This window comes from Histomonas meleagridis, assembly GCF_020186115.1.
Source record: "Histomonas meleagridis strain 2922-C6/04-10x chromosome Unknown contig_23, whole genome shotgun sequence".
In the NCBI taxonomy this organism is placed as follows: Eukaryota; Parabasalia; order Tritrichomonadida; family Dientamoebidae; genus Histomonas; species Histomonas meleagridis.
In genome coordinates, this window is record NW_027150820.1 from 266,788 (window position 1) to 278,444 (window position 11,657).

Consider the following 11,657-nt stretch of genomic DNA (forward strand, 5'->3'; position numbering starts at 1 on the left):
TTTTACTTTCCAACTTATAATTCGATTTATAGTATCAACATTATAAAGAATTTCTGGTTCATTGACAACAAATCTATCAATATAAAAATTTTCCCTTTTACTTAAGTAATATATTGTGTTTGCTATTATCTTTGCTTCGTTATAATTTAAATATTCTGCTTTTCCTGTTTGTATTATTCCCACATTATCATGTGTTGCAAGATAAAAACTACTTCTTTGAAAATGAGTTTCTGGTAAAACTGAAAACCATATGTTTGCTAAATGAGAAAAACCTGTTGAAAGTGCAGGAGGAATACTTAAAGGGTGATTAATGTTATGAGGATATTTCATAATTAATGAATTTCTTTGAATTGGAAAAACTTTATATGTAGCTAATGTAGGAGATTGATTTGAATAATCTAACCCAAACTTTTCATAAATTTCATTGTTTACAAGTTTAGAAAGAAAAACTTCTTTTAGTACATTATGTCCAAGAAGTAAACCATATCCAGCATCAATATATTCTAATATAGTATCACATGATTGTTGATATTTTAATTGATGCCATTCATCATTTGTCCATTTTGCAAAAACAGTTACAGAAAAATTAAATATAATTCTAGGATTTTTTTCAAAATAATCTAATGATATTGTTGTAACATGTAATAACATTTCATCACTTAATTTATCTTTTCCCATTGGTTTAATTAACTTATGTTTTCCGTTCTCTTTTATTTTTCCTCCTTCCATAAATATTTTTAGATAATTCGATTTATCATTTTTATCAATATTTATACCATCTCTAGTTAAGGGAACAATATTTAATACATATATTTTTTCATACCTATATCCTTTTATTTCACTCCAGAAATTATTTTTTTTCTTGAATACTTCATAATAATAATTACATCCTAAGTTAGTCCATGATATATTATTTATTCTAAGAATTTTTTCATCATATTTATAATTTAATTTAAATTCTTCTGCTGAGATATGAACAAGCAAAAATTGTATCATCAACATTTTAATATCTTATTACTTATAATTTAATGCCAATAAATTTTGTAAAAAATCTTAATACCACATTTTTATTCAAATTTTTATAATTTCAGAACAAATTATATTATTTTCTTTATTATCATATAAATTTAATATATTTTATATATATCTTGCCACGTAGAACAAATATTATTAACTCACTTTTAAATTCAAAGTATTTATATATTTTTTTATTTATTTATATATAAAATTTTAGCAGAAATAACTAGGCTTTAATGAAGAATGAAACGGAGCCAACACTTCAGCCACTCCTTTCATCAAATTACTATCATGTAATTCCCAAAAATCAGACAAAAACGTATTAATTATAGTTTCAAGTGATGAATCTATTTCTAACGCATCTATTAAAGCAGAAAATCCGTCAACAACAAATTGTTGTACTTCATCAAATATTATAGTTCCCATAATTATAGCACTTATAGCTTTAGCACCAGCTATTCGATTACTTAATGATTCCTTATCGAACAACATATTCTTAAACAATTCGATATATTCGGGAAGTTTTTCTTGTAAATTAAATGAAGTTTTTACTATAAATGTTAAAAGATGTGAAGCACTTTCTTGCACTTCAGAATGGTTATGTTTTAATGATGGAATTATATATTTATCAATAATTTCTATAAATAATGTTTCGTTTACATAGAAAATTAAAGAAGAAATGAAAGATTCACTTAATATTAATTGTATTGATTGAACTTGCCAATGAACATTTGTTAAATTTTGGAGAAGATTTATTAACATTTTATTTATAATTTCATTTATTCGCTCAATATTTAATGGCGTTATACATAATGAACCAATCCAATTAGAACTAATCAAAGAAAATAATGAAACTCGAAGAAGTTGTTCATCATCATTTTTGTTAACAATAAATTCACAATAATTCTTAAAATTATCAAAAAGATATCCACCAATTACTAATGTTGATAAATCTTGCATTTTAGCTAATAATGATAACCATCTAATTTTAAATTTAGTTGATTTATTCGATATTAATGATTCAAGAATATCTTTTGCATTTATTTCATTTCCACGCGTTTGATCATCATAAAAAAGATTCATCAATGAAATAAAAGCAAAAATCGTTGAATCTTTTGTTTGATTTAATTCTTCATGATTTGGTGACATTATTTCTTTAAATGAAGATATAAATTTCGGCTTTAAATATGGGATTTTATATCCAACATCTGTAAATATATCAGTTATTAATATAATGACTTTTTCCGATTTAGAAATATCTTCGTTAGAAATACATTGAAGAAAATATTCAAACAAAAATGTAAAACGTCGTGGATCAAATTCGGTTAATGAAGCTGAAAATGAAATGAGCCAAATGGAATGAAATTCTCGATCAACATTATATAATATTTCCGAAACAAATGGAAAAATATATTCGCAACATTTGGTAATAAATTTAATACTTCGACTTTTTAACGAGCGTAAAACACCAGCAAAAATTTCAGCTGCTATAACTTGTTGTGCTGTTGTTGATGATATTCCAATTAATTCGGTAATAATTGGAAATATTTTTTTAATTAAATCAATTCCTAAAAATCGAAATAAAGATCTCCAAAATACTACACGTAATTTGGAAAAACTTTCTTCTTTATGAATTTGTGCATTTACAAGATTTAAAATAAAGGTTTTAATTAAAGAAACATCATCGACAAGTGAAGTGAAAATTAAGTTGTGAATTTTTAAACGTTCGTCGATATCGTCATTGAAATATTGAGAGACCATTGAACCGTTTTCAAATTCTTCTCTTGTGAAAAAATGAGGCTGTTTTTTGCATTGTTTTGGAAATGGTCGATCAATAAACTCAGCAAAATCATAATTATCATTTATAACTTCAGTAACCTTTGATTTTAATGGCCTAATTTCACGCGGAATTAAAATTTCTAACATTAAAGGAAAAATTTGTACAATTAAATCACGAATTGATATGTCATCAGTTGTTAAAATTGATAAAATAAATGAATATATCGAACTATCAATTAATGGATTCTTTCCAATAAATGATGAACATACTAAAGCTACTGCATAACTTTGTACATCATGGGCTGGATATTTATGATATCTTGAAATTGCTTCTTTCGCAAGATAAAGTCGAATTTTATATGTTTCTTCAGATGGTAATCGTGGATCTCGAGGATCTAATTGATCGAAAAAAAGAAGAATTGCTTGTGTTAATTGTTGTGCTGTGTTTTCAGGAACTTCTTTTGAAAATTGTTTACAAACACTTATCGAAACATTAACTAAAAGTTCATACATTTGAAGGTTAACATCAAGATTTGGTATTGAACATGCAAGATAACAAAGACCAGAAATTTTTTCAAAATCATTTTCTTCTGAAGAAAGGAGCTGGCACTTTTCTTTCAATAAGCCAAAGAATTGTTTATGGAAAAGTGACAGCGCAGTTTGGAAAAGTGACACTGCTTCTTCTCTAATTTGTGAATATTGATGTGTTGCAAACTCGATAATTCTTGGTACTATATTTTTAGTTAAACCTGTTAAATATATTTGAGACGATGATTCTCTAATTCCATAAACATATAAAGCTTTATAATAAAGAATTTGTGGATTAAATGCATTTGAAAAATCATTTAAAACAGATAAATTTGATAATTCTTTCATTATTGTGTATTGATTTGTAATAATTGGCATATTAACAACAATTGAACCACGTCCTTCGACAATCATTGAGCAAATGCTTAAAATTCTTTGTATTATTATTCTATGATAGTTATTAGATTCTAATTTTTCCAAAATGAAATTTGTAATTTCAATTAAATATTTTGATAATTGTGGAAATGTTTTCTTTGTAAGTTTTGGCGCAATTAATAATTCAGATTCATATTCACAACCAATATCTTCAGTTGAAACTACAACTAAAAGAATTTTCACAAAATTACGTGCCAATTTACATGCAACTACTTGAATTTCACGAAGTTCATCATCAAATAATTCTTTTAATTTCTGTATGAAGAAATCAAATACTTGTGAAACAAAATCAATAATTTCTTCAGATTGTACATGCCACTCGATTTTTATATCATTTATATTTAAGTTTCCTCTTTGTTTAGGGAATATTGGCTTAGTATAAAGTAGATTTTTTATTCCATTTTTAATTGATCTTATTACAGAATTTCGAATTTTTTTATTTTTATCTTTTAATCCATTTATTAAAACATCTTTAATTTGCTCGAAATTATCAATGAAAAAATTTTTATTTCGTTTAACTAGATACATTAAAACATAATATGATTTAATATCATTTGCATTAAAACTAATTTCTGAAAAAAATGGAATTGAATATTTTTCGAATCCAACAATTATAAACATTAAATGTGCTGGTAAATTTTGATAATGTTTCTGGAAAATTGATGAAATTTTCTTAGTAATTTCTTTAGTGGATGATCTAATAATGTCATATATAATTGATACAATAATTTGAGATTTATTCTTTAAATCATTTTCAGGTGTTTTTTCACAAAACCCAATAATTTTTTCCATCAATGTAATAATGAATTCTTCTCTTTCATTACCAAATGTACTTAAATTTAATAAAAGATTAATAGCAGTAAAAACTTCTAATGTTTTATCGCCGTCTAAATAACTAATATCATCAATTACATTATTTTGAAACGTTTCCCATAATTCATCAATACAAATATTTGTACTACAAATAGTTGGAATTAATCCTTCTAATGAAGCATACGCAGCAAGTTTTAGATGTGGAAATTGTAATGAACTTTTTATAGCATTAAGAAGTGGAAAAATAGTAATTTCAGGTGAAAGTTGAACAAATATATTAATTTCTTGGATTTCTTGTTCTTCTTTATATTGCTCCATTAAAACTAAAGGTAAAAGCAATTGAACAAACCATTCATTATCTTCTTGTGTTAATAAATTAGTTGTATTCTTTCCTAATTTGACTTTTTTAGAAAATTGTTTTATTAATATGTTTAATAAAGCGATAGGCGCTTCTCTATCATCGGCTGAATTTGAGACTATTGAACATTTTGGTTTTATTAAATAAATTAATCTTTCTATATATTGCTTTGTTAAAACTTTAAAATTACTTGTTAAAAGTGTTACAATAATTTCGCAAAATGAAGTAAATAAACATGATAATGAAAGAAAATCATCAAAGAAAAATAAATATGAATCAGCATGATAACACGTTAATTCTCCTGGTTTAGCTTCAACTAATGATTCAGGTGCACTAATGTAATTTGCAATTTTATTAAACATAAATGGAAGAATAAAATCCCATGGAACATCATTGAAATTGTAGAACGATAGACGCGATAACATTGAAAAATATTGAAAATCAATGAGTTCGCTTTGAAAAAGTGTCCACAATTCAATGAACAAATTGAGCCAAATTTGATGTTGCCCATGTTGAAGAGGAACAAATAATAAAAACAAGCATTGGCCTAAAACAAAACGTGTTTCTTGTGGGTTATACATTTTTTCCCATTCATGGAACATTTCAGAGGTCGATTCTTCTGTAAAATAATGTCGTGATGTTTTAATAAAATTTAAAAACGACATCTTAAACTTAGATGAATATTTCTTCATTTTAACTTTTGAGTGAGATATGAAAATTTCATAAAATAAATTGTAAACTGTCCTCCAATTGATTGATAAGTTAAGATGCATTTTACGGAAATCTATAATAGAATTGAAAAGATTACATGCCAGAGACATGAGATTGAGGTCATTTGTTGAAAAAATGAAATCTAAGAGAATTTTTGCAAGGTGTTCTATTTCAGATTCTGTAAATGTAAAAAATGAAAATGATGCATACGTATCAACAATATTAAACCAAAAGTCAATTGCAACGTCTGATTTTGATTTTATTGCTTTTGGCAATTTATCAAAAATTTGTGATTTCCAATCATTTTGTTCAGATGGAATTAAATCTTGGATAAAATTTGGTAAGACAGAAGCATTTGCTGCTGCCTTTTGAGCATTAATTAAGGACATTCACAGACAAGGGATTTGGATTGGCGGATTAATCGACCGTTTAAGCTCATTTCCAAAAAATCGAGTGTTAAACAAGACAGAAATAAATACAATCATTTCTTTAACAAATTATTTACATAGGATAAGACTTTGTTATGATAAACATCGATAAGTTACAATTAATTGAAATCAAATATTCATTTTTGCTAAATATATATGAAACCATAATTTTTTGTTTATTAAATTTTTCTTTTTCTTTAAAGTTTCTCTTATTAAAATATATTTCCATTTTAACAAAGCTATAACTCAACCTTATAACAAAGGAGCCAACCTGCAAAACGGTTATCTTTAAGAAAAATGAATACGAAAAACGGCTTCAATCAAGAAACAAAAGACTAAACGGTTTTGACAGCCACATTCAAATGGCCAAAAGAAGTAACACATCTGCACATAACAGAAGCCACCAATGGCACCGCAATGGTATCAAAAAGGCTAGAAATGTTCAACTTTGGTTCACAAAGGGTATGAACAGCAAATTCCTTCGTAATGTCAAACGTGCCAAGGCAGGCTTAAACAAGAAAAAGGAAGACAAACAAAACTAAATAAACACGTATTTTCATTAATATACTTTTCCAAAATTTTATTCTAATCAAACAATGATTTTCATATGCATTACCATTTAATATTTTATCACTCAAATCAAAAGAATAACATTAAGTTCGACATTTCATTTTTTATATATAAACTTATTTCTTCTTCTTCTTATCTTTATGCTTATGTTTTTCTTTCTCTGCTTTTTGTTGTAAAAACTGTCCAGACTTTATAGTTTCCATTTCCTGTGACGGCATGTTATTTGCTTTCTTATTAAATTGGAATCCCATGAATGCCAAATTAGCTATTTCATCTTCATCATTTTGACCGAAGCAATTATCGTCATCCATTCTTTCCTCGAACTCGTCGAAGTTCTGTGTATCCATTTTACTATTTACGACAGGGATACAAGGAGATTGTGTGTTCATTAAATTGTCCCAATCAATTCCAGCAAAGAAGGGGTGCGCTTTTATACCTTCGAAATCTAATCTATCCTCAGGGTTACACAGTAATTTCTTAATAAGGTCAATTGCTTCCCTTGACACCGGGGGGACGTTAGGGAACTTGAGCGCTTCACTCCACCGAATGATGCGCAAAGCGGTTCCGCGGTTTGTATCGGCGAGGAATGGGGGTGACCCAAAAAGCATTTCGTACATGATCGCGCCAAGTGACCAAAAGTCGACCTTATTCGTATATGGATGTTTTAAAAGGACTTCTGGCGCAATGTAATCAGGTGTGCCTACAGTTGAACATACTTGATCACGTCGCTTCTTTTCTCGAGTTGTACGTTCTTGTAAAGGCTCATCTTTATTCTGCATAACATCTGTAAGCTCATCAATAAGTTGTACAAGTGGATCCGAATATCGTTCCATTTTTGTCGAAAGTCCGAAATCTGTAAGTCTGATATGTCCATCTGTGGTTAGAAGAAGATTATCTGGTTTGATATCACGATGAATGAAACCAGTCTTATGGACATTGTGAATGGCAAGGAGAGTTTCTGCAATGAAGAAACGCGTTTCTGTTTCGGTAAGTATTCCACGTTTGATTAACAAGTTCATAAGATCACCGCCAGGGAGAAATTCCATAACAAGGTAAAGGTTACGAGAGTCGCTAAATGAATAATAGAGTTGAACACTCCATGGATTATCTGATTGTGTTAAAAAGTCTCTTTCGGCTAATGTGTTGATAATTTGACCTTTGGCAATGAGTTCATTCTTACGAAGTATTTTCATTGCATATATTTCTTTGTCTTCTTTATCACGAACAACATAAACATCGCCAAATGCACCTCGACCAATAAGCTTAATTTTTTCGAATTGTGTGACACGAAGATTCCGCCGGCGGATGCGTTTTATGTTAGACTCGCCACGTGCAAATTCTGATTCAAGATTCTTTTTCTCTTTTTTGCTCATATCACTTTGTTGAAGAATTTCTTTGAATTGACGATGCCTTTGCTTGCACTCACTACTTTCACGTAAAACATTTTGAAAATGTTGTTCTAAGAATAATTTTGTTATATCTGATTTTACTTGTGTTGCTCTTGAAGGACGACGATTACTGGAATCTTTGTTGCTTGCGAGCGTGGCTGGTTGTGGGAGCTCAGAACTTCCTGATAGGGATGGTACTTTTGTAAATTGCTCGCTCATATTATACAACTGAAATTAACCGTTATTATCCAATTCGTGAATGAAATACGTTTTTCTCCAAAATATCCAATATCAACTTTTATTTTTTTTGATAATTTCACGTAGGTGTTTTATAAGGTAATGAAATAATAAAAAAAATTATGAAGATATATGAATTTAATGAATGATAAATAACTTTATATGAAAAGAATTATTAATTTGTTAACAAAATTATATTTACTTTTAAGATGTTATTCCAAAATTTATGAAATCATTTCGATATTGAGTTTTTATACCAATATATTTTTATTCTGTTCGATTTTTTGTCAATTAAGAAAATTCAACGCATAAAATTTTTGTATAATTAACAAAAAGTGATATTGTGATCATTCAAAAACTGGTGTAAAATTTGAAAAAATGAATCTTTCATTTTGTAGAAAGAACATTGTGCACAATCATAAGTAAACTTTCTTAATAAATTTTTAATTTTGAATCCTTTTTGTAGTCTTATTAATGTTTATTTTTTGCATTAATATTATTGTTCAATCAAGATATTCAAATTTTATTTTTTATATAAATTTAAATCACTATTTGGTCACTAAACATCGAAGCCAGCGTTAAAAATTTCAAATTGATTACTTTAAAAGAACGAGTCCATTCATTTCATATTAATTAAAATTCGTTAATTCTGCTCATGATTAAATAAATTTTTTTTTTATAATTTAATGAAATGGTGAGATTTCTTTCTTCGTGTTTTTCTTTTATGATTTTCATTTTTTTAATATATAAAATGCATAGACATTATATAAAATATAAAAATCTCATGAATTACATCAAAAGAAAAACAATATAAAGTATTATCAACAACAATTTTTATCCAAACAAATATATATTTTAAACGTCAAGCAACTTATTTCTATAAATTACTCCTGATTGATCTCTATAAACCATTTCCCAATTTTCTAAATCGTCATTATTATATTCGACAGTTTTCTGTAATCCATTAAATTCTGCGAAGTATTTCACTATGTTTAACACCTTACTATTCCTCAATAAACAAGTTCTATTTTCGAAAGCTTGTCCATAATTAAAACCTTCTCTTTCCAACACTGCCATATTCGACAGATACATTATTCTACCAGCACAAGTTGGAATTGGATTTAAAGCCACTTCATTTGATAAGAAGACGTCATTTTTATTTGTGTTAGTTAAAACCCAATTAACAAAATCGAATTTACCCGACCAATTATTTGTTATATGGACAATTTGTTTTAAGCTCATAAGAGAAGATAGGAAGAAAAACAGAGTAACAACGAAAATGATTCCTAAGACAATACCTTTAGCTTCTTGATTTTCAATTTTTTTATAAATCCGTGTGACAATAGACATATAATAAATCGAGCCAATTGTATATAGAAACGAATAAAATCCAAATATATTATAATCTTCATTATCTTGTAACTTAATGAAATTCAATGTAATAAATGTTAAGACAAATGCTTCGAAAAATCGAGTTTCAACAATTCCAAATAATATCCACCCAATAAATATTATAACGAATGGATAAATTCCGGAATTATTAAACCAATATTTTAATATCGGAAAACTATCGCCACTTTCGACGTTTTGATGATAAATTCGTTCGAATTTTATTGACGAAAGAAAATTTTTATTATAATATCTACTTAGATTGATAAAAACAAATGATATTATTATCGAAATAAAAAGGTTTTTTGTTTGTCTTATAAACTTTTGATGGATACATTGAATGATGCAATAAAAAATGGAGAAAATTAATATAGAAATGAAACATTGATGCATTGTCGTAGGTAAAATTCCACCAATTAAAAACCCTGAAAAACGTAACAAATTTATCGAATCCTTATAATTAAAACAACGAATCGATCGATATAAAAAATATAATACATTTGTTGATATTGCTAATGATAATATCATTTCACGTGAATTTAATATGATTTGGAAAAGTGGATTTAAACAATGTGTAGATGGAAAATCAGGACCAAGATCAGAAATATAATCAATCGTAGGACTCTTTGTTTGTGGAGAATATAAATATTTTATATATCCAATGCCACTATTAAATAATGGAAATAATATAACAATTGGTGATAACAAATTTGAAACACGAAATTCAGTACAAAATGATGATAATGAAAGAAATAATGATTGAAGCAATAATGTGGTCGAATATACCATTGAGACTGTAACCCCACAACCACCAATTTTTAACATAGATACAAAATATGATGTAAGCCATCGAGTAACAACTTGATTTCCATAATAATCTGGATGCTTAAAATGATAAAAAGATGTTTTCCCGCTATTACACCCATATGTAAATGATGATATTAATGATAAATCTTCATTAATAAACGTTGAGGAAATTGTAAGATAACTGGTTTTGGATAAAAAATATAATGGAAATGTAAAGACAACAACAATAATTGATAAAATTAATGGTGGACCTACATCTAAGGTTTTCAATTTAATTACATATAGATCTTTCCGCCTTCTTCGAAGAAATAAGAAAATTGAACACATTATAAGTAAGATAGTATGTGCAACAAGATGGGCATAACAATTCCCAAAAATTTGAGAAAAAAAAGAATATATAAGAACTGAAGAACTAATTCCAAAACTTATCCCATTTGAGATGATAGTAAAGAAGTTGACCTCTCGGTGAAGAATTATAAGAGAAAATTCGAATCCAAACCATATTTGCGCTACATTAAGGAGTAACCAGAACATTTTATAACTTATCGTTCGGAGCACCCCGCGAAATCATATGAAAGTAAATTATAAGCCATCTTTCCATAATTTAAGTTATTTGCGAAATAGAAGAGCTTTGTTAATGCAAAGTCAAGAAGAACAAGATGATGCAAAACAAGAATTATATTCTGATGAAGAAATCCTAAATTTTCATGATGAAATACAAAATTATGCACGAGAAGCTGCCTCTTCTAAGGCTAGATATGACCGTGATGGTTTATTTCATTTTTTACAAGCTCTTTATAATCTAATAGTTCAAATCACTAATCACACACTTTCCAAACAAGAAGTTTTATATACTATAATTTCTTGGCTTGAAAAAACACAAATTCGTGATGAAAATGATTTTCACTTTTCTGATTTACTATTTCAATTAATTGTTGAAGGTGATCATTACCAAGTTCTTAGTGTAGCAGCCCAATTGATTTTATTGTACAGTCGTTCCCAATTTGAAACAGAATTAGAATCATATGAATCTATTCCATCCATAATTGAATTAATTTGTTATCCAAATACCAAATACATCAATCATGATGAAAATGGTAATGAAATTCAAACATACGACGAGATTGAATTTAGTATTCTTGTTACTATTCGGACTTCTCTAATAAATTTTTTTTTTAATTTAATTGAATTCCATGA

At 27.5% G+C, this 11,657-nt stretch overlaps 1 protein-coding gene across 1 annotated transcript; it reads right to left on the reverse strand.

Moving 5' to 3' along the window:
• Positions 1-6,755: 6,755 nt before the first annotated feature.
• GO595_003723 (AGC family protein kinase) lies at positions 6,756-8,246 on the reverse strand (the record flags this gene model as incomplete). The annotated part of the gene is made up of 1 exon (XM_067916775.1): positions 6,756-8,246. The coding sequence occupies one exon, from the start codon at positions 8,244-8,246 to the stop codon at positions 6,756-6,758; it is 1,491 nt and encodes a 496-aa protein (XP_067776010.1).
• Between the last annotated feature and the right edge of the window lie 3,411 nt (positions 8,247-11,657).